General features: G+C 43.3%; 1 protein-coding gene across 12 annotated transcripts in view; it reads left to right on the top strand.

The window, feature by feature from the left end:
- Nucleotides 1-24,031, top strand: part of LOC114880013 (zinc finger protein 853) — a 65,575-nt gene extending 41,544 nt beyond the window's left edge. For 5 of the 12 annotated variants that reach the window (XM_029195549.2, XM_029195553.2, XM_029195547.2 and 2 more), the window contains 8 exons: nt 2,926-3,085; nt 5,038-5,250; nt 5,490-5,612; nt 5,727-5,864; nt 6,344-6,541; nt 6,851-7,071; nt 7,150-7,303; nt 7,393-24,031. In XM_029195549.2, coding sequence (XP_029051382.1) covers nt 2,926-3,085; nt 5,038-5,250; nt 5,490-5,612; nt 5,727-5,864; nt 6,344-6,541; nt 6,851-7,071; nt 7,150-7,303; nt 7,393-7,514 — 1,329 coding nt within the window. In that variant the 3' untranslated portion in view covers nt 7,515-24,031. The remainder of the gene's footprint in view (nt 1-2,925; nt 3,086-5,037; nt 5,251-5,489; nt 5,613-5,726; nt 5,865-6,343; nt 6,542-6,850; nt 7,072-7,149; nt 7,304-7,392) is intronic. The other 7 variants (XM_029195556.2, XM_029195552.2, XM_029195555.2 and 4 more) reach the window with 4 other exon arrangements.
- The last annotated feature ends 590 nt before the right edge of the window (nt 24,032-24,621 follow it).

The following is a 24,621-nucleotide window of genomic DNA, read 5'->3' as shown; positions in this document are numbered from 1 at the left end:
GTTGCACCGAGAAAAACAGAAGGACCGGCCATAAACTCTCTGGTTCCTGCGCGAATTTCCGTGAAAAACCTTTGTCGCGACTTCTTAGAGAGGAAACGCTTTTCTTCGACTCGATCAAAGATGGTCCCTTTTCTTTGAACACAAAATGGCTCCATACACGGCCCAACGTCACGCGTCGCTACGCGTGTGCTCACACCCACTTCCTTTTTACGCCACTCCCTGGTTCGAACCTGCTTTAAACACTCCGACGAGCTTGACCGGATAAACACATCGGTGGTAAACCGGTGAAAAACCGAGCAGACATACTCGCGCGGTATCCTAAATCGAGCGGGATCGACGGGGGGGACTAGGTCGATCGACAATTTTTTCCCTCGCGTCACGAATGCTGACCCAGAAACGGGGTCGAGACTGGGCCGATGGATCAGGAAGCATGGAATTGGGAATAGAGGCGAGTAATCGAGCTCGGAGTTAGCAGCTACAGCCACGTAGGTACTTACGTGTAGCGGAGAAGAGAGATGAATCTGGTCACGGCGAATCATAAAGTCCCTTGGGGATTCGCCCACGCTGCAACCACTCTCTCTCGAGCGCGGCGCGGCGTGCGAAGAGAGACGGCAAACGGGGCAAAGAGAAAGGAGAGGAGAGGAGAGAGGAGAGAAAAGCAATGGCCTGCGAAAGAGATAAGAGGAGGACAGAGGCATGCCGTGCAGAAGAAACGAGAAGAAACGAGAAGAAAGAGAGCGACGGCCAGGAGAGCCGAGGTATTCGCGGTGCAAAAAGCGAGGATGCAGGCAAAAAAGGAAGAGTGCAACGAAGAAACCGGTTTTTTCCAGTTGGGCCAGGTCGGGGCGTCGAACCTACGGACCGCAGCCTCCCTCCGAGAATAACTTGCATGCTGCTGCTGATGCTGCTGCACCAGCAACACCAGCACCCAGCGACGCCGAAGACGTCGACGACCAGCATCTTCTGCGCGGCGTGCCGTGTCGGCTCAACCGGCTCGGGCTTGCCCTAGGTCCGGGAAGAAAGAAGGACGGCCCAGGCCTTTGGCCTGACGAAAACAAGCGAGAAGCGTGCCTTGAAAAGAATATCGCTTATCCGCGAAGAGCGTGGGTGTTCGAACGAGCAAAAAGAAGAAGAAGCGAAAGCGGTGGAAGGAAGAAGGGCAAGGACCTCCGAAACACCGGGGTTCGTTCACGTTCTTCTTCCTCCCTGCTGCTATTTTTGCCAACATCTTTTTCTCTTCTTCTTCTTTTTTTTTTTTTTTTATTTTTTCATTCGCATCGACCAAGGCTGCCTACGTAGATTGACCCTGGTCAAGGAAGTTTGCACGCGCAAAGAATACGACAGGAACAAAAGCAACTCGACGATTGCCCTATACCTTAGCGAGAAAAGAAAGGAGTCCTTGACGCTTGAAATATACGCTAATCGTGGGATAAAAAGAAATCATGGAAGTCTGGGAAAAAGTAAGAAAAAGAAAAACGTGCAATCAAATGGAAGGTCGAAGAAGTAAAAGTCATTGTTATAAACAATGGAGAGTGATACTTTAGTCGGGTTGACGAAGGGTCAGGGAAGGGGGTAAGGGAAGAATCGCGAGAAAAAAGGCTAGCCGAAACGTAAGGTCGACGACGTCTGGGTATTATTTTAAACTGGTCCTGCCCGAGATTCGGCTCTCCACCGTTCGTTGATCGCCTCAACTCGGTTGCGGTTGCCTTAGGTCCGGGAAAAAAGAAGGTTACGAATCGGTTCGGTAAAGATAGAGGTAGGATAAGAAGGGGGGAGAAAAATAAAGAGAGAAGGACGACTCGACGCGATGAGAAAGGAAAAGTTGAAGATGAGAGAGAAACGAGCTGGAGGAAAGAAGAAGATGAAAAGAAAAAAAGGAAAAAGGATGGGTTGTATCAAAGTCGAGGGCGGGGAGTAGACAGGAAGAAAGGAACGAGTGGCGCGAAGATCCCAAAACTTTGGGGTCATTGCCGTCCGGTCTCGTTTTAGCCTTTCCTTCCTCCCACCTCGACATCCTCCTTCTTCTTTCCCGCCTTTTCGTATTCTTTTTCTCTCCGTTTTAAGCACTCTTTCGAGCAAGGTTGGCCGCCATGTTTTTCCTCAGCGCGTGCCCCTACCGCCTCGTGTGCCTATAACCGACCTTCGCGTGTGCGAGAGAGAAAAGAAAGAGAAATAATAAAAAAAAAAGAAAAGAAAGATCGAAATGATACCACCGCAAAATTGTATCTCGATACGAGGTCGCCAATGACGAAGACAGATACTTGCAATGAGGACGTCGAATTTCGTTCATTACTCTTCGTGTTTGTCCATTCTTAAGGATGGCCTTTGTTGTTCGGCAAAAAGACAATAGCTATGTATTCAACAGAATCGCGAATAGTACGATAATGCAACAGAGGCCATCTTAATTGTGTAGTTAGCTAGTCATGTGATCTATGCTTTGCGTTCCCGTTCATCTGCGAGGTCTAGCGAGATCAATCGGAGATTCATCAGAGATCTTTTCGCGTTCTTTTCCAAGTAACCACCACAGAAACTTTCGTTCCGATCGTTCTCCAGACCTCGCGCTTTTAATACATTCGTCTGTCTGGGCTTTGCTTTCTCCCATTTTTTCCACACAAGTGTCCTTTCACCCTTTCATCGTCTCAGATTACCGAATCCCTGTCGCAGATCCTTCTACCTAGACACCTATGGATCCTCTCGTATCTTGCCAGACACTCGAGGTGAATTCCCTTTGCAATATGAAATAGTCCGTGTGGTGGCGGCGGCAAATCGGTGCCCTAACTCTCACTGGTCAATCGTTCTGTTCTGTGCGCTGCCTGTCCTGCGCTTCTGGTTCGCGACTCTGTGGTGGTATTCTCTGGGTCGGCTCTCTACCGGTGCGCCGCGTCTGCCTGCTTCCGGTTCCTCTTCTTCCGGCCACCAAAAAAGGAGTTGCAACAGCGTGTTGTGTTCCAGCAACACGCCGCCTTGATCGGCGGCCCGAACGCAACCAGCTGTCCTGTCTGCCACAAACTCTTTCTCGGTGGCGAAGCTCTTATGGAGCACATGAAGCACACCCACAAGGACCCGAATGCCTCCGGCGTAGCCAGTAAGTATCTACGATAACCGAGACCGCCCCTCGATATCGTCCGTCTCATTCTTTCTTTCTCCTTGCTTTTTATCGTCCCACGCGTCTACACGAAAACACCGGCTCTTCTCTTCTCTGTCTGTTTTTTTTTTAACTCTTTCTTCTTTTTTTCTTTTTTTTTTTCAAATTTTGCACACTAACGCTGAAACACTCTGTCCTCGACTAACGCACGATCCACACGTGTTAATCAAATCTTTTCTGCTTCTCGTCCGTTGGACACGACGCGGAGGAGAGCGAGTTTGCACGCGTTATCCAAGTTATCGCATTTTCACGCGGATTACGATTCGTTACGATCGCTTCCTCCTCGTGGTCTCCGACTTTCGCTGGCGATTCCGTCCGGTTCGTCCTTTCTAACACCAGCTAACGAGGGTTTCTCGCGAGAATTCCTTCGAGGAGAAAGAAAGAACGGGGATAGACGTAACGAGGGGTACCTTAATTGCGAATAAGACTAAAAGGAAGGAAAGAAAGGGAACGAGGTAGAGAGAGATGGTGTATGTGTGTATAGATGATAAGAGTGAAAAGGAGGGTGAATGTAAGAAAGTGAGAATCAGAGAGAGAAATGAAACGACCACTCGTCGAGACACGAGGGGTGGTTCGTCCTTTAGTCTTTAAGTACGTTTCACATCCCCCACCTAAGAACTTGCTTTGGCGCGGGCGATATGCACACATTGTCCTGTCACTTTCTTCGTACTGTTTCGCTGAACGGGATAAAAGGGGGTGTAGCACTTAGCGCACTCACCGACTAATACTTGCGTACTACTATATTCGCTAATACAAAACCGGTGCTTTAAGAAGGGTGTTTCGTTCGACTTTGGTGCGTGTTCTGTCAAGTGTGTGGGGCGAATACGTATGGATAGACGTACAGAGAAGAAGAATCGACAAGCGTTGCTTCGCGCCAATGAAAATGAGAATCTCTTGATCTAACGAGAAACAGCATGCCCAGTTTTTCGACGCGTCGTGTCTCCTTTCCTCCATCGTGTTTTTCATAACGTAGACGGAAAAAAAAAAAGAGAAGGTGTTGAGTGTTTTGTCAAGTAAGACGAGAAAGGTGTCGATAAAATGGTAAACTTTCGTCCGAATGCATCGTTAAACGCATGATTTCCCCTCGTCCGTTTGAAGAAGGCGTTCGAATGTCTCTTCGAAGAGAAAAGGGAGAGAAACGGAATGGCAGAGGGAGAACGAACAATAAGGGAGAAAATAATGAAAAAAAAGGGGGAGCGAGCGAGGGGGAGGAAAAGGGAAAAAGACTGCTAGAGAAACAAAAGTAAATAAAAAAAAAAAAGTCGAATATAATGAAAGAGAGAGATTCGTCGAACTTTTCTTTGTGCGTCTATAAGCGTGCAACAAGCGCGCGTACGTGCGTGTGCATCTTGGTTTTTGGGCCGACGACCTCGCTCGTGAAAGGGAGTCAGCAACGGCAGAAGCAGCGCTCGGTGCGTCCGAGGTCAGTGCTCTCCTGGTCCTCGGCTATCCGTGTCTGCAAGGATTCTCCCTTCGCCTTCGAGGTCGACTGGAATGTCGACGTACGTACGCGCGTCTGTACACGCGAATGCGTGAGAAATAAGGTGGAGGAGGAGGTGGAGGTGGAGGAGATGGAGGAGATGGAGGAGGAAAAGAAGGAGGAGAATGATGATGAAGATGATAGTGATGATGATAATGAAAAAAATAAATAAATAAATAATAATAATAATAAATAAATAAACGAAGAAGGATGATAATGACGATGGTGATATGACGATCGTGACGATGATATGATATGATATATTGATGATGATGATGATAATGATGATGATGATGATGATGATAATTGATGGTGGTGGTGGTGATGATAATGATGATGGAGGAGGTGGCTTTCGTTCCTTGGGAAGCTTTATCCTGCTTAGCATTGACCTTGAAATTGTGTCGCCCTATTGTTCCCTCCGCTGACTGCACAACCTCCGTTGTCGGGGTTTACATAGCGAAGCGACGGACCGCCAACCACCCGTGTCCAGTGTGCGGAAAACACTACGTCAACGAGGGTAGTCTTAGGAAACACCTGGCCTGCCATCCTGAGACCAGTCAACTAAGCACGAGCCTCAGGATGTGGCCGTGCTCGGTGTGCCAGGCCGTCTTCACTCACGAGAGCGGTAAGTATATTCTTCTTCTTCACAAAATCGTATCAAAAGTGCAATCTCTTACATTAACTATATATTATATTCCTTCTTCTCCATTATTGTTACATATATGTGTATTCTTCTTACCGTTACTTTCATCTAAACGTTACTCTATCGTACCTTCATTAACTGAATAATTCTTATTCGTTCATCCAAGCTTGCCAAACTAACTGAAAAACTCTATCGAGCGTCTGCTCTGCTTTGCTGTTAAGGTTTGTTGAGTCACATGGAGCACATGAGAATGGACCCGAAGCATCAGTTCGCGGCGCAATATGTTTTAAGTCGCGCCGCCGCCGAGAGGCGGGAGAGAGAGATCCTGGCATCCTCGAGTTTAGGTATGAAACAGAAAAAAGAAAAAAAGAAAATATAAGAAAAGATAAATCAGCTAGGAAAGTATCGATTCGGCTCCCGGCAACGATCGTAACGATACATACGATTCTCGTGTACAGGTGCGGGATTGGGTGTGTTGGGAAGTCAATCGGGCGGACCACAAAATTTGCAACAACCACCGATGTGTCCTTCGCCGTCGGCTCACTCGGACAGCAGCAGCGGAAACGGAAGACTATCGTCGGCCGGTAGTGAACCTGGTACGCTACGATCTTGTTCTTGCAAATGGTCCGTCTGGAATAATGGTTAGAGTGTCGTGAATATGTCGTAGAGTACGAGTAAACCTACTATTTTAAACACCGAAGCGACCTTTCTTTCGTACACACGTTCGCTGTAATCGTCGTGGTGTATCATCGTGTATGGAACTACTAGCGATTTAAGTAAACCACCAAAGCTTCGAAACACAGCGACAGTTATTGTAGTAAACACTATTACACTTGATCTGAGTCAAATAAATCATCTACGAATTCCTGTTGTGAGTAATTTCGTCATACGAACGTTTCGGCTCACTCCGTCATTTTTTTTTTTTTTCTATCATCATTTCTAACATAAATGTCTGTGTACTTGCGTATCATCCAACAATACCAACAAACATCGATTAGATGATATTCTAAAAATAGGTATAGAGTTAAACGCGCGCGACCTGTTCGCCGTTCGTCGAGCGTACTAACGTGAGCAGACTTTTGCGTAGGTACCGGTCTACTCAACAACAACAACAATAACAACAACAATAATATGGCGTCGCCGGGTCCGAGCGGCAACAAGCTGAGCGACATGCTACGAGCGGGAAGTCAGCCAACATCCGCGCAACAGTACCACGACGAGATGCAGTCGCAACAGCAACGCATGGCAGTAATGGCCGCCGCCGTGTCAGCGGGTAAGAATCTCTTCTCTCTCTAATCTGCTTTTCCTCGATCGATCGGTCAACAGAATTGCCGAGATATGCCGTTCAAGGCCGTCGATAGCGAAGCCTTATCGAGAGACGCGACGTCGCTCGCGACGACAACAGACACGACGGATTCGTTCTAATTATTCCCGATAAAGCTTGATTTACAATTATGTTTTTCCATTCCTAAGATTTTTCCTCCTTATCTATCGTCCAAACTAGCGCGCTATTCGCGATCGAGCAATAGTTGAACCGAGCAGGACGAATAGAAAAATGAAATTTCCGTTTCACGTTCCGCAGGTTTGCAAAACTCTGTATCGCCGAATTTGTCGCCGGTGGACATGGCGTCCTTGGCGGCGGCGATGAGAATGGGAAACAACGGTGACATGAGCGGCGGTGCGCAAGGATCGACGGGACCGCAACAGCAGGGAGTGCAAGCAACCGGACCAGAACAGACGTTGAGAATGCACCAGGCGGAAGCTTTGTTGCGTTCTCAGGCCGAAGCTGCGCTTAGACTGGCTGTAAGTGTACATCAACGAACGAAGCGGAGATCCTCCTGTTTCGAAACAACTTACCATTCGTGATGCTTCCTTCTTTAGGTATCGCAAGCAGCAGCAGCGGCGGCCAGTTCCGCGGTTGGCGGAGACGTGAGACATCACCTGGGCCAGCACAACGGTGGCAACACCTCTGGCATGCCTGGACATCACACGAACCAACAGATGTCTCAGCAAGACACCTTACCGCCCGACCTTGGTAAGTTGAGCTCCATCGATGCCAACTGAAAAACGTTGAAACTAAAGTTCTCCAAAGGGAAAGATCGTAATTACTTACACGTTTCGCAGGGGAAGCGTTGCGATTACAAGAACAACGACTGGAACAAGCGTTGAGGCTTCACGGTGATCCTCGAGCCTTGAGTTTCACCATCCAGCAGGTCGTCAACCAGCAGAACAGTCAGCAACCATGAAAATTCAGTTACTACTGAGACGAGTGGACCCCTTGGACGTCGGAGCAGTCGAACCTGCAGCAGCAGCAACAGCAGCAGGCTGAACGCCTCAATCAGCAATCCATTCAATCAGCCGATCGTCCAGGATCTCTGAACGATCAGCAGCAGCAGCAAGGTTCGTCTGGCATCGGTCTTCATTACCATCAGCAACAGCAGCAGCAGCAGCAGCAGCAGCAACAACAGCAGCAACAGCAGCAGCATCCTGAAGACCGTGGTGTCAAGAGGAAAGCCGACGACATGATCGGTAACTCTGACAACGTGTAAAGAACGACGTACACGGACGATAAACCGATCGTATCGTTGTTTGTCGTCTTCTACGTCGATTCGAGCACAGGCGTCCAAGTGTGGTCACCCGCGAAAACACTAATGTCTCAGCAGTACGAAAGAATGAATTAATCAATCAGAGAGAGGTTCGAAAGGCCTCTCGCCAATCCTATTTTCGCTCATCGTGAAATTCTTCTCTCTCTCTGAATGAATTCAGGGAGAAAGATCAGATGTCATACGTATCTAGAAATCCGTTAGACGGTGTGTGACTAAGGCAGCTGTGGCAACGGTCTTTCAGCAACGCCTGATTTTCTCGCGTTGATCGTGTTGTTCCTACTTCGGTCCTGGATCTAGAGTTCCTAGAACGACGATGCCCGCCGATCGAGAATACCTAAAACGGTGTTCTCCGTCGTCCGGGACGTCACCTCGTTTCGTCGAGTCGCTCTTTCAGAATTCACAGGACGCGTTGTCACGGCCGCTATCCAAAGTCGCCCCTGAAACGTGCCATAATATTATCGAATGAAAAACTGCTAACTGACGCGTTCGTCTCTGGTTCGTCCCTGTTTTCTCCAGGGATGCTACCGGAGCGCGCAGAGTACTAAGGTTTTTTTAGTACAAGAGCCGATAACTCGTAGACCAGGATTCAGCTGAGAGAGATTGAATTCATCTCGGATCCAGCGATCGGTCTAAGGCTCAACAAACTAACCTATATACATATATACATACCTAAAGATCAACTTAAGGTTCCCCCGGTAATCTTAGCTCCCGTAACGTTTAAGGCAAACAATACGCGTCTGATACGTGCGTAAACGCGGTCAGCTGGATCAGCTTATCGAACGCGTACCCCTTCCCGTTTACCGGACAAACGCGGAAACTGCAAAACGGACGGTCTGATCCGCGATCGAGCGGCACGACGACGACACGGATCGTCGTTGTCCGTCGACCACGTTAGTGATACATGTACACAGAGAACACAAGAAAAAAAAAAACAAACAAAATTACCCTGTTATACAAAGATACACGAAACACGAAAGTTTTCACAAAACAGCTACACTTATATATATATATATAAATATAGATACACGGACACACACAGATCTACTCGAGAGAAGAATATAAAATGCGCGCAACATGTGCTGATCGGCAGCACGAAAACTATTAGCTCGTAAGCGAACAAACAAAATATAATTATTACAAACAGTTATATTATATATATTATATATATATATATACATACAGAGAGTCTGGAGTGTATGATGAAGATAAAAAAAAAAAAAAATGAGAACACGGGACGGTGGCTAGGAAACAGCCCCTCCTTTGTTGTACATGTGCACATTTTCAAAGAATCGTTAGAGTGTGCGAAGCATTTTTTTTTCGTGAAGATAAACAAAAAGAAAAGCACGCGAGAGATGACGAAGAACGTGAAAAAGAAGTTAAAAAATAATGATGAAGAAAGAAAGAGAGAGAGAGAAATTAAAGAAAACTAAATGCTAAATATTATATATATTATATATATAAATATTATAAATAATAAATATAGGGTCTATGAGACTAGGATAAATTAGGCGAAAAAGAAATTGAAGCGAACGAGGGTACGCGTGCCCGTGCACCGCTACCAACGATCCCGAGCCGCGACGAACGTTAGAATGAAGCAGAAGAGATGCTGCCAGAACACGAGAGTACACGATGAAAGACAGAGGAGTGAGAGAACGATCGAGAGAACGGGAAACAAGAGTACAAGAGTGCACAGGGTGCAAGATTATCGTGAATGAAACAACGAGCTTGGGATCGTCGCTAACGTGTACGGGCAGGCGGTCGTATGAATGCGAAGACGAGCGAATCTGAATGCTTCGTGAGCATCAAGGATGAGAGAATGAGAAGAATGAGAGGAGAGAATGAGAGAATTTTAGAGTGGCGTGCTTCAGGTAATCTGAGGTCCTGTGATCGTTATAAGCGAAATATTTTTTTATTTCCGGGTATATATCTGAACGCGTAAAAATACTTGCGTCGTTTCGAACTTTTACTTGCAATATACCGTTACGTTCTCGCAATACTTAGAAAGAAGAAGAAGAAGAAGAAGACGAAGAAAGGAGAAGCAGAACAGAGAGGTGGATCGATTTAAAAAGAACAACAAAAAAAAAAATATACGAAGATGAAGATGACGAGGGAGAGGAGAAGAAGAAGAATATAGAAAGTCCGTAGGTTTGATCGTGGAGCGAACTTTACAAAACTCGGGCCAACCCCTTCACCCCCTGAATACCGTACCCCTTTGTGATACCCCATCAATCTCGACCCCGATTCCCCTTTTTCCAATCTTTTACAAAACTCATGGACTGTCCGTACTTTCGATGGGGTTTCTTTCGACCGGACCAGACGAGATGAAACGAAACGTTGACCGTTGCCCGCCTGCTATACTCTTGGAACTTGAATCGCGGTTAAAAAATGAAAAATTCCAAAAAGCGGAGCCGGTCCAAAGGGTAAAATTGATCAAAAGTATATAAAGGAAAAAAAAAGGTCGTTTCACAAGAAAAATTACCTACGACACGTTCGATTTCTTCGTTTCTTCGACTGGCAATCGCGGACTGAAGTGTGCGGAATTGAATGGTAGCGTGCCGAATTTTTTCTTCCCCGTGACAAATCGAACGTCGACCGCGTTGTTGTTGTTGTTGTTGTTATTCCAAACTTTGGAGATTCTCGACGGATTCCTTTGACTGTTTTACGTTTCATTGTTCCTGGTATCTTTCACACCGTTCCGTTCCTTTCAACAATTTTCCTCATTCTGTCCCGAGGTAATAAACAAAAAAAGAAACCTAGAAAGAGGTAAACGTTTCGGTGAAAAGAAATAATTTCATGAAAAATTATCGAGTAAATGGAAATCCATAGATTCTGAATTGTATCCTCTCCGTTCCTCTTCAGGGGATGCCTTTAATTCAACCCCTTTGTTCGCCACTTACGAAAGTAGCCTAACGTCGTCATCTTCGTTGAACGTAAAAAAGAGACACGCGCCGAGAAGCCGCCGGATAGCCAGGCTTTTTTCACCATCTGGGACGAGAGAAGGAAAGATTGCTAAAAAGATTCATCGTCAAAGCTACATTTAACGATTGCACTCGCCTCGCGACTGGAACTCGTAGGACATTCTCACCTGAAAATGACGCTTTCAATTACCTTCGAAATCGATTAAAAGCAATTTCAATTTCGCATCGAAACGTTGGACAGAGGAAATTTATTGGGAAAAATTTGAAAGAATTTGGAAAAATCGGAGCACCTCGAGTTCCGAGTACCGTGCACGCGAGTCGATCATTGGTCGTTCTTATTATAACAGTTTTTGCGTTACAGGGCGTTTTTTCCTCGGATTAAGTAGTATGTAAATACACCTTGATATCACAAGCATAAACTGAGAATTTACTGGTAAACTTAAATCAAGTACATAATGCGAAATAGGGTTAGTTTCTATGTAAATACCTAAAGCTGGACGAGTGCATACACCTCGTTCATGCAACCAACGATAATCGTTTTTATCGAATCAATGCTTCTGTTCGTCGTCGGTGCACGCCTGATCGTTCGACGATCGCTCTTGACGATTTAACGCCATAGCATTCACCGAAACGGGCGTGTTGCCGATCGGGAAATTTTTTTTTCTCGACACCGGTACACCTATACACACCTACACGGACACGCTCACAAACACACACACACACACACACAGCATTGCGATGGATTGTACAGCTACGATAGGATAGATAAGTAAGCCTAAAGAAAAAAAAGAAAAACACACAAATTCTTCACACACTCGCACCACCGGCACCGACCAGCCTCCAAATTAAGACAGGGACCAAACGTTTGGCGAACACAATTTCCCGAGATATTTCAGGAGGTATTCGTAGGAGAACGCGACAACAGTTTCTTCTGGAGATAATCACGTTTCCGGCGCGAACACGATTCGTTTGTTTCGGCAAAGGTGCAAAGATTTCTTCGATATAGGGGAAGGTGCTTCGAATGAGAGAGCGAATGAGCGAGTATCTGTGAGATTAGGCAACGATTAGGGGTGTAATTCCTAAAAAGATTAGATATTGAAAAGAATCGAAAATGCAATTGAAAACCAAAGAATAAAATTAAATCAAGGATGGCAAAGAATCATCGCTGGATTATAAAAAAAAGAAAGTCATCTTTCCAAAACAAACGAAGAGACAAAAGAGATTTTTCTACGGTCCCTCGACAAAACATACAATCGAGCAACAAAAGGAAAAAAAAATCAATTATACAAAAAGAAAAAAATAACAATGGTGCACGAAAGTAGGAGCGGAGGAGATGATACGAAGAGATTTAAAAAAGCAACAGCATCACCACTTTTTCACCATCACTTATCGCCATTATTCAGCTAATGTTTAAACAAAAAATCAAAAAACAAAAAACAAAAATTTAACAACAACAACAATTATACAATAAACACAAAACCACCACCAGCACAACGTCGAGATCCTTCATGACGGTGATGAGAACTGCATGCAACACGACGGTCATGAAACGATTCCGAGACGACAGCTTTTCACCGGTGCATCCTGCCGTGCGCCGAGGGTTGCTTTTTTATTCGGAACGAAGTTCAAGACGAAAAAAGGAACGTAAGGATGATGGTAAAAACGGTTCAGAATCGGTAGAAGTACGGGGCAGCCGACTAAAACTCCCCCCGCAACAACCTCAACATCCCCGCGCGAAACGAAGGAATGTTCATTCCCGAGGCGCCGGCCCATGCCCCGCGAACGTGTACCATAATTATTAAAAATTAAACAAAACACACAGCAAGTTACAATAGCTCTAGTAGTGTATGTTCTGTAATCAAAGAATGATAAGCGAAGATAACGAATTAAAATAAAATAAATAAAATAAAAAAAAATGGCGTGCTCGCCGTCGCAGGCGTGCCGGCAGAAAAAAAAGCACAAAAAAATAATTTACAAATATATTGATTTACATATGCCCGTAACTCGTAAGCGGGCCGGTGGCGCAGAGACGTCTACCTTCGACGGATTTTCACCGAGCTTACCCACTGTCGACGAGTTAGAAACGCAACATCGGGACCTAGCAAAAGGACAGAGTAAACTGTGTAAAACGAAGAAAGCGAGTCCCGAATGAAATTCGGAAGAATTCATGCGACCACCCACCGACTCGGGGAAAAAAGAGAAACCGAACAACACCCTCGTCGTGGTCGTCCAAGTGATTCAACTCCTCAAGAACGATGGACGATCGAAAGGGATGATCGATCGCCGCGATGAAACAAAGATTAACGACGCGACCGAGGTAAACGAGTACGGCGGCAGGAAACTAAACCGCGACAGGAAAAGCGACGGAAATGTTGAGAGGAAAATCTATCGGCCGAGGGAAGCGCGCGTTCTGCAAAACTAGCCCGAAACCATAATCTTAATCTCTTTCATGTAAATTTGCTAAATGTTTAAATAATCTAAAAAATGCCATAGCCCGGATGCGCTGGTGTATACTCCCAGTGCATACACACTCACAAATACGACTCGACCTCACGAATTAAACGCAAAAAAGAAAACCGTGTCACCGATTCTTCGGATAAAACGGTGCCACGGTAGAATTGGTATTCTCGCCAAGGAGCAAACAGTTCACAAGAACAGAAATCACAGACAATCACACACAGAAGAAGACAAAATGACCGAGAAATCGCGTGGATTCTCTTGGTGACGAGCGAAAAGAGATACGAGAAATCGTCACGGCAGACTCGCGATCTCGGTATCGATACACAATCGAATCAAAGTTGCCCTGGTTCTCGAGCGTGCAACCCCGCGCGCTCAAACACTCACCATACACAAGGTGCACTCGTCGCATCGTCGACGATTGTATCCTACACTCTTGCGCGAATCGCATGCACGCACACTTACACGCGTACACATAATGTACACTCGATTACACTTAATTACACTTAATTACACACGCTACGGATATGTAAAGCCAATTGATTTTGTAAATTGTCCATGAGAAAGAAAATGAACAAGAAATTAACAGCGGACTTTCAAAAAACCATGAAAAAATACGATTCGGCCTCACACGGTACTTTTTCATCATATATTAATATAACATATACATTGCGGAAAATAATGAAAACGTTTACTACCGATTCGTTTGAAAAGATCCGCGCGTGGATCGTAACCGATTCGTTCTCGCTTTTCAAGCGGAGAGGAATCGTTTCGAGCGGCAGTGAACGAGGATTATTACGGTCAAAATGAAATGCAATTGATTTCAAAAAGCATGTTAAAGTAAATAGAAAAACACGAAGCAAAATTCGCGGCCTTTGGCATACGTTTGGATGCAGAACCGATGATGAAACGGCGTTCGCGTCTCGACGCGGTCGTCAACCATGCATCCCGGACTTGACGCCAATATACCCGAACACGACGCGACATTGTCCTCTTTATCGAGGAATGTCGAAAATACCGTGGGGACCAGGCTAAACGAGGTGAACAGCTCGATACGAACAACAACGAAACGATGCAAAAGAAACGTTCAAAGATGATGAACGTTGCTAAAAGGATAACGCTGGTCCCTCGATCGTTAAACGAACACGAGAAAAGCCTGTGTCCCTTGCGATGAAACCAACTGAAATAAAAACCATTCTATAGCAAAAGTAGCAGCGGCATTAGAAGGAAGAGCCGTTGTTCAAATTCGCGGCTTTACAAGCAAAAACCGTTGATTTGTTTTCGATCGGGTTTTAATTTTTTAATGAAATAATCTCACAACGAATATACCACGTACGATCGTACGGCTGCGGTTCGTTCCGTGATACGGAGGACCCAGCTTCCAGACGTATGTGTATATTCGTGAACAGTGTGTATCGTAAGTGCGCAGCATATGATAAAACCGACAGTCTAGCAGTGCGAGCGCCTCGGCGGCATTCGCGTTTTCACGCGGTGTCTCTGACCGAGCCTCCGTGATTAAAAACCGGAATAAGTTGTTTCAATGTCCACTATATAAATGAAGAGGCATAGCTGGTAAGACGGAGGGTTCGCGTTCGCCGTTCACGAATCGTTCGACGTTCGTTCGTCCCGCTTCGTTCGGACGAACCAAGTGACGCGTTTTTGACGATCGAAGCGTAATCGAGAGATCGCTTCGTTCGAGACGTACAATGGATTAATACTCAGTACAAAATGGAGGCTGTTGCGATAACATCCCCGGAGTTCTAAGGACCAAACCCGTTACCTTCTTTTTTTTCTTTTTTTTTCGCGAGCTTAATCGACGAACCCTTTGGAATATCAAATTGAACAAACGTATTCGTCCGATCTTATTTGGCTAAAGTTGATCAAGTTCGGTTTCAAATTACAAAATAAAATGAAAATTTCCTGAAAATTTCTGTCGATCGTCTTGATGATCTTCAGGCACTTTGGCAAAGTAGAGAACACTAAACTGGCTACAAAAGGAAAGACGAGAAGACGAAATCTCTTCCTAGGAAACTCGAGCAGAGTAGTAACGTGCCGTGAATATGATCGATCGAGACGACAATCGATAAAGCGATCGTCGGCGACGAACGTGCGAACCCACCGTGCTCAGGCTCGTCGTTGAAATTCCTCGGATCGTCGTGATCCGATGAATTTCCCGACGAGCCGATACTCTTTTCAAAATATTCTTCAAATTTTCGTTCACGGGAATGTGTTTTCTTTACCCTGGATCCAATCGAAACCCCCCGTATGCGCGTTCGAGCTGAATCACCGAGTCCAACAATTTTCTATTGGCATTATAGAATAAGAAAAACGAATAGGAATCAGTTTTATCCGAAAATAAGAAACGATCTATAACAAGTTGAAAAGAAAGAAATTTTAACGAGTTACAGATTAAAGTACAACCAGATTCAACGTTAATGATGGTAAAAAAAAAAATTGAAACAATAATATCAAAATATGAGATAATCAAAATCCGTTTAGTGGGTGCCTTCGTCAGGGTTTTATGTTACAGTTAAACAAACGTTCTCAAGTATAACTCACAAGTAGTAGTACTATGGTAGAGCAGTTATTACAGTGTACCACAATAAACAATTAACTAAGTAAGTATACAGGAAACACGTGGTCTTTTTCAGTGTTTACAGTCTCGTCGTACACCACCGCCAATCGCGTAGTGGAACGACCGGAAATACCGGATTCATTTCGTACGCAATTTCCTTCACCCCCGATGAAACATCTCCCTTGACCCGATTATCAAAATTCAATCCTCGATTAACGTTCAAAATTCGTCCGGCTCTCAAGAAACGGCGGTCTGTACTAAACGAGAAAAAGATCGTTCGAAGCATACAAAATTCTCTTTGAGAATGAAAGAAAAGGAAAACGGAGCATAGAAATAAAAAAAAAAAAGAAGAAAACTTCCAATTTCCCACCCGCCCGATCCGACCGCCGTTTTCCTCCCCGCCCCCGACTTCCCGTTTCTTCCCAATGTCCAATCAGTATTTAACGGAATAAATATGCTAATAAGTGTACTAAGTGTTTGTAGTTTAGGCAACGTGTACGTTGTATACTCCGAATAGGTTGAGAGAGATAGGTACCAAGAGTGCGAGAGCGAGAGCGCGAGAGGGAGACGATTGTACGGTGGAGTCACACATATTTAAACTAACAGATAATAATTAATTAATTACAGTACCGTAACCATTTGTCAAGTCAAGTTAATTAACAGGTAACCGTAACGCATACACGCATAATTATTAATTAAACGTACTCGACTCTATATTCTAAGGACAGGAAGCGATCGCACCCACAGCGTCGCGTTTATTCGATAAATCGCGAAGGCACTTACTACGGGGAAAGGGAAGTTAAAGGGCTACGGTGCTCGGACACGGATCGGAGGGTGCTTGAACGTACGTCGAGTCGCGGTTAGAGGTGGTGAAATCGATGATTGTTGAAAATCTCCAGGCTACGTATAGAAACATCTTCGAAGGACAGCGAAACGACGAACGTTCAAGTTTCCCCAGTTTTTCATTAGTCTTTCAAGTGCAGCGTTCAGTTACTTCACTTATAACGTTGCTTTCAACACAATACAAAACACCCCGCCACCCATCCCTACAGATCAACCCATTCACCGTATCCTCAATCCACTGGTAATCCTCTCAGAACCCATCACACCCAGTTTCACGTGTACGCATTGTTTCAAATTCGTTCGCGAACTTTCAATTATGGGTTTCGTGCCTCGTCAATCATTCTCCCGATCGTTCACCTGGCCTTTATTTTCGGATCGAAGAAAAATCAGCCGTTCGATTTACACGAGAACGAATCACGTGAAAAATAATTTTTGAGATTTGAAAAATCAAGTGATCGTTCGATGAAATTTCGTAGAAACGGGAGGCGATTGACGTGGAGCATTGAAAACAGGCAAAAAGAAAAAAACGAGTTGAGTTTCAATTTCAGAACGTTTACGTACGGTTAGTTATCGAGTAACACAAACGCAAATTATCGTTAATTTTTGGCGCCCGTTTTCGTCGCGTTTCTATCGTCTCCGATGAGGATGAAACAATCAAAACGTTATAGAAGAAACTGCGAAGCAATTGGTGGCAAAACGGCAGTCTGGCACGATGCGACGAAAATGTGCGTGCAGGTTTAATGGTATCGATTGAGTTTGGTCGAAGTCCCCTTTTGGGCAAATTATATATCGACGCACTTCCGGTCCCGCGGGCCTGTCCAAATTCAGATCGAAATACGAGCCTCCTTTCGTCCTGATCTTCCATTCGAAATTCAATTCTAGTCAAAAAAGGGTACAAAGCCGAGGCGAGTTGTCATCGTACGGCAAAATCGGTACTTATATTTATCGCGAAACGAACGATTCGATCGTTGGGAAATCGATTGATATCGATCGACACGAAGGGTGGGAAAAGAAAAACTAGAAAGACTAACGTGTCGATCGAAATTGGCGTAGAGGGGAAAAAAAGAAGTAAAACGAGGACGAATTCTGAGAGAAAAATGGGTCAGCGGGATCGTACACGAAAAAAAAAAATAATAATAATATCCGCGTTGTTGACAAAAGCAAGTAGCCTCTTTTCGTTATAAACAAAAGTCGGCCAAAGTCCGATCGATCCTTGTATAAGCAAAAACGACACTCTTTCAAAAATCGTAAAAAAATGGATGTACGGTGCGAATGAATCTTTCGAAAGCTTCGATGATAAATTGTTATTGTTCTTTCGTGTTTTCATTTTTGTATTTTGTAAAATGCCTGCCCATTCACGCTTTCTAGCGAGGGCACTCTAACTGGATCCTTGTTCGCGTTTCGTTTAATAAAACATATCGTTCGATCCAACATTCTCTTTTTCGAACAGATCGAATTAAAAATCAAAGGAAGAAACGCGACACGAGGATCCGTTAAAGGTCCGAGCATTTAGATACTGCGATTAATCCACTACCTATTATTATTATCAATATTATTACTGCTATTATTATTATCATTATTGCTATTATTATCGCTATTAGCTAATAACGACTAGTTAATTATACCAGAAAATTGCTAAGAGGGCAATTGGAGGCGTATTTTTTAGAGAGAACCGAGAGGAAGAGCAAGGTACAAGTTCGCTCGAATCATCCAGGCCATATGTTTAGAATTATCAAACGATCGTTTGTGATCTTTCAAACAGCGAATCGACGAAAAAAAAAACAAAATCGGTAGTAAAAGGATAGTAGCCACGTTTCGAGATTCTCCTTTTTTTCTGTTTAGTTTTTTTTCCTCTATTATCCTTTTTTTGTAAGAACATAGCGCATATAGATTTATATATATATATATATATATAAAGAGAGAGAGAGTTATACTCGTTAAATATTATATTTTATTTGTATACTTATTTATACACGAGCGAAGCCGGTACGTAAAAGTTGTAAGTAGAAGGAGCGCGTTTCAAAATGATCGCCAAGTTCTCTAATCTCGTTTTTTTTTTACATTGGCACGGAATGAAAATGATGTTATCGAGAAGATTTCATTTCTACGTGGCCCCTTTATTTTGTGTTCGATGTCTTCCCTTTAATTTTAATTATAATCTTACGCGTAGTATCGCGCACGACTGACAGTTATACGTACGTCACTGACACTCGTGTCGTTTGTTAAGCTTTATACTCCTTACGTTATCGTAGATACACGAAAAAATCCTCGCCTTTCTCATTTCATTTCTTTTCTTTTATTTTGTCATTGAAAAGTCGCGCGCGCTTTAGTTGATCGAGGAGTTTAACAAAAATATATATTCGCGTTATACGTTCCTCTTTGTCTCTTTTATGTATACCATACATTGTATGTACATCCTCGTTCGAGTTCGAAGAGTATCGCGGAGAAGAAAAGAAACCCCCTTAGTTTTCTATTTCGTCACTTTCAAAATGAACGACTCGCTGCTCTTGGATCTAAAAGAAAAGAAAAATATTCTCCCGTGTTACTCTTCAATCCCACTTCGCTACGTTTTTATTCACCGTTCGTCGCGTCGCGAATGAGAGTTCCTACTTCGAGAGCTAAGAAATTGAAGGTAAAACGAAAAGAAAATTGATAAACTTTCGTGAGATTCAGGACAAACGAAATTGTTTAGAGTTTTATAGGTAGAAACGGGTCGTTCGGTGAATAGAAACACCGCGTCGAGTTATGTTTGCTAGTCAGAATTGGTTAAAACGAAGGATGAAGCAACAATCTAGGAAGTTTACGATTAGTTACTGCCTATTAAATTAATTAATTTTGTTTAATCGTTTTTATCGTCTAACTAGTGGTTTAATGACACGGCTCCGATAAACATCGAGCCATACGCGTCCTTAAGTAAGAACGGATAGAAACGTACACGCGTACTCGCGTAACACGTGTATACAAAACTACGGTTCTTTAGTTACTATTCGCGTAGAAATGTCGCGCCGAATCGCCGGTCTTAACGAAAATTTCTCACCATTATTATTTTGCAAGCGTCGAGTTGTAAACGTCTCGAACGCAGTATCGTTTCGTTCAAATTTCTATTCCGAACAAACATATGATTTTCATTCTAACGTTTATCCGGCTCGCGACCGGTGTACTGCTACTATTATTACTACCGTCTGTCGCCAGGAGACACCGTTAGTTTATCACTTTTTATTACCTTTAATCTTCGTACTATTAGTTACGCTACTATTACTATTACGATTAGTTACTATTAATTAATTGCCATCGTTATGATATCATCACTCTGTCATTGCACATCGGAAACATCGTCGTGATTCGCGTTATTTTTCACACGTCCAGTTTTGTTCTCACGGCAGTCTAGCCATCTTAAACCCTTTTTTTTTTTGTTTTATCGTTAGATTAATTTGTCTCATCAATGTGGTTCCTTGACGCCGTGGTTCGCTATCGACGGCCAAACTAAAGCATCCCTCCACGGAGGGATTGCGTCGCGATTAACAAATCTCTGAAATACGCTGACGATTGTCACACGAAATTTAGGACACGTGCATTTATTAAATATTATCGTTACCTATTGTTCCGTTGACGAACCGTTGCAAGTGTACATTCAATCGGTACATCTTTTCGAATTTCCAACAAATCGGGAGGAGTTTTATGTTCGACCGAAGGATCACACTTTCAACGGTACCTCAATCTTATCAGTTGTCGCTATTAATTATCATTAGTTAGTGCTATTGCTATTATTACCACTATTATTAGTTATCGCCATCGATTCTTGATGCGAGCCTACTATCGATCGGCGAGCAAGGTAACCGTTTCGATCGCTTCTCGTCTCTTTTTTCGTGAAAACGAATCACTATCTTATCGCAAATTATAATTGACGATTAACACCGATGGTCAATCAATCAAACGAACGATATATATATAAATATATCAAATACGGATAGTCCAAGAGACGAGAAGAGCGTGCGATTAAAAATATATTTCGAAGAAAGGTTAACATCCGGAATGCGATAACGAGCTGAAGATACAAAATTTCTATATAATCCACGATCACGTCGTCGAACACGAGTATCGTCGAAAAGACGTTCCTTTCGACGACGTCGTCCTGGTAAACGAATACACTTTCGAAGAAGCCGTATCCACAAGAATCCTCGAAGCGCCGCGTACGTAGTGAGCAGCGTTTAAAATTTCGATTTTCGGAAATGGTCGACGCAGATAAAAAAAATAAATGATAAAAAAAAAAATAAAATAAAATGGGAAAAACAAGCTGGGAAACAATCCTGAAAAGAAGCAATGTGAGAAATATAAATATATATAGAGCGAGAAATAGAGAGATAGCGAGAGAAAAATATAACGAAACGATAATTCAGCAGTCTCTTTCGGTTACGAGCAAGTTCCGCATTGTGTAGGATTTCTCATTAAATGGTTCTATGTATGATGATATACATGTGATGCAATATCTAGGAGAAAGAGCAACGTTTTCGATGATTGCGAGAAACGATGAAATGAACAATCTAAAGAATTTTAGAAATCGCGAGAGCCTTTTTTGCGTAAGTCTATTCAAAATACAACAACAGTTTAGGATCTAACAACAAAGGCGTTTTTTTATTCTTTTCATCATCGTTACGTTCGTCAACGAGTGCTTCCGTGCGACGGAACCACTTCCGGGCACACGCGGAAGAACAAATCGAAATTTTCAAACTCTTACCGTGCCACCAGCGTCAACCCTTTGCGACCATGGTGGGCAGTGTTCGATGCGATTAACTACTTTTGGTATCGGAAATTAGGGAGAACAAAGTTGAAACGATTGAATAACGTGTATACCGGGAAAAGGAAATGTTCTTGGAGAAGCTTTTCCCTCGAATCACGCTTCTCATAGCATTTTTTTCGTCGCGAGAAGGTTGCGATTGTTTCGTCGGAAAAGCTTGTTCAAAATTTTGTAATGAAAATTTCTTCCAACTATCGTTTGTACTCCAAGGGAGCTCTGTTTCGTCGGAGCGTCTGCCCTAAACACGATTATATCCAGATAATATTTCACGATCGCCGCTCGAAAGCACGCGAAAACGCTTAAATTTAATCTTCCGGTTGTTCGAGCGACCAGCAACGCAGGCCACTTTGAAACAGGGCTACCGAATCTTAATTAGACATATCAAAACGATATAAATTATTTTCAACAGTCTAGAAGTAAGAGAACGTATATCCTTTGAAAAAGGACAGCGCAAGCAGTGTTTCAGATACTTGCAAGTAGATACCATTGAACACTGCAAAATCAAATGTTTTGCAAATAATAGTGTAATCGCGAAAGGAAGAAAAAAGCAACCATATGTTATGTATGAAAAGTGTTTCGGGCTTCCTGTAAAAAGCGTACCGGTTCGTTTCAACGAAAGTTCCTCGAGACAGGGTCGGTTTCGTGTGAAAAAAAATCCCCGTTTCTGGAAATCAAAGTCGCGAAACCGATCGTCCAAACGAAACGCGGAACGAAATTCTTTCCGCGCGGAGAAACACGTCCCGATCACAAAACTAAAATAAAGAAAATTGTAGTTTAGCGAAGTCTTGAAGCTTTTGTTTGGACGAGTTTGTACGCGAGCCGAGTCAGAATTAAAGCCGTTCGAGTTGTCGAAGAAGAAACTTGACAAAATGCAATCGAACGACTGTAAATATACTATAACGTGAGGTAGAGTAGAAAATTAAGCGCGTATTTCCGGTGAAAATTTTGTTCTGGTTGCGAGCGCCGTTGGAAGCTCGTCGATTCTGGAAGCACGCGATTGGCCAGCCGAAAATTTCATGTCTTTTCGATGTTAAAGGCAAAAAAAGGCTGATGTATCGCGACAGCGATTATCGCTAAAATTTTGAATGAAAGGTGTACGATCCGAGTGTGTTGAATATTAAAATTACGAGAAAATGTGAAAATGTGATACGTGCGAAGCGTGCAGATATATCGAGCAAATGGAAGAGAAAGAATGAAAAACGGAACGTGTGATAATTTGGTATAAATCGAATGAAAGAGTGAAAGAGAGGGAGAAAGAGTAAGGAAGTTAAAGAGAAAACGAGCACGAATGAGAGCGTGTGAAAAACTAAACAAAATTTTACTACCAAGTGGACTAGAATCGCAACCGATGGGCATTATTAAGCGAAAATAAAATTTTCGGAGCGTTTTTTCGACAAAGAAAAGCGTCCAAAATTGTACCTATTTTCATTTTATAAATTATATATATATATGTATATGTATATGTATATGTATATGTATAGATATACGACGACCTAAACGATCATTATTGTGAAGATGTAACGCGAGAGAAAGAAAGAAAGGGCGGGAGAAGTTGAAGAGAGATGATGATGAAGAAGAAAAAAAAAATTATTGTATCTATATTCGGAGGTGATCGATGATGTATTCGAGTCGTGATTATTATGATTATTATTATTATTATATATTATGATTATTGTGTATAGTTAAGGCGAAAATGGAATTTTAGACGAAATTATCGAACTCGAAGTATATAGGGAGCGCGAATAGTGAGAGAAAGAGAGAGAAAGCGAGAGAAAGAGAGAGAATGAAAGAGTTGCGAGAAAAAATTTTTTTTCTACGGTGATTGCACACTGTAATTGTCGGCAGGTAACAAAAGTCCCCCTCCCCTCGAGCGAAAATGAGCAAAAAGATAATGAAACAAAACGATAATTTTTCGGCCATTGGAAAGGAAGGAAAAAAAAAAGAACAGAGGAAGAAAAGTAGAGAGCACATGCGACGAAAAAAATCAAACAAACATCCGTTTCGACACAAACGCATAATAGAAGCAACAATAGCAGGCAATAGAGTTTGGGTTCACTGGAATGATTTCTTTGTTTCCGATACACATAGAGAATTTTCGTAAATGCAAAAGACAAACGACTCAGATCCTTGGTTTCTTTTCGTACGACCATCAAAAGCAGAGAACAAAATAAAAATAACAAAATAGCCGATGATACAAACGAATGTTATATAATATATCTATATATAAAGATATACATATATGTATGTATGTACGCACGCATACGTACATCAAATGCAAAAACGCGAACGCGTACGCGATGTGCTTCCTCGTTCGTGACAATGTCGCCCGATCAAACTTCCATTTCCGACGAAATCCCAAATGCTCGTTAAGAAACATCCCCCGGTTTTCATTTCAACCTTTTTTCCCTCAACCAGAAGTGGAACCACTGAACAAAAACGATTCGAAACCGCGAAAGGGCGCATTGTCGCGTTCCAGGACGAGCAGAGGAGGAGAGGCGACGGAGACGAAAAAGAAAAGAAATAAAAAAAAAGAATAAATAGCTCGGGCAGTGAGAGATAAAGAACGGAATTCGATAGAGAATCGCGTTAGACGAGCGCGACGAAATCGCGGAAATCCAGATCGAACTTCGGTTTCCCACTCGCGCGATCGTAGGCGACTGTTATCGATTTTCGACGCTCTCGGCACCGCGGAAAATGTCCCTCGGTCGACGAATTTCGGACGGTTTCGGAGAACATTAATCAGAAAAAAAAAAATCCTTGGAAAAGATTCGGTCAAAAATAGAGTAAAGCAAACGTTGGTCGCCAAATCAAACAAACGTCAAAGTGAAAAAGAAAAAAAAGAAAAATAGAAATAGGTCCGTTGACCGGAGGGGGCAACATGTAATATAGAACCTTCTGTTTTCACCGCGTCATATCCATTTTCCTTTTAATTAATTCTTTCCTTCGATCCTTCTCCCGAATCCTTACCATACGTCGTTATTCACCTGCACCCGCACCCACCCTTCTCCACACTCCTCAACCACCAACGGCACACCCCCCCTCTCAACTTCCAAATCCACAACCACCCCCTTTATAGTCCCTCCACTAGCGAACCGATTAACCAATGTGAGTGAATGTGTCAACACGTGCTACAAGGAAAAATAGCGGATTTCAAAGAGG

The sequence above is a fragment of the Osmia bicornis genome, chromosome 10 (genome assembly GCF_907164935.1).
Source record: "Osmia bicornis bicornis chromosome 10, iOsmBic2.1, whole genome shotgun sequence".
Lineage (NCBI taxonomy): Eukaryota > Metazoa > Arthropoda > Insecta > Hymenoptera > Megachilidae > Osmia > Osmia bicornis.
The sequence above is the reverse complement of the archived record's forward strand: the minus strand, read 5'-3'. Positions and strand labels throughout refer to the sequence as shown.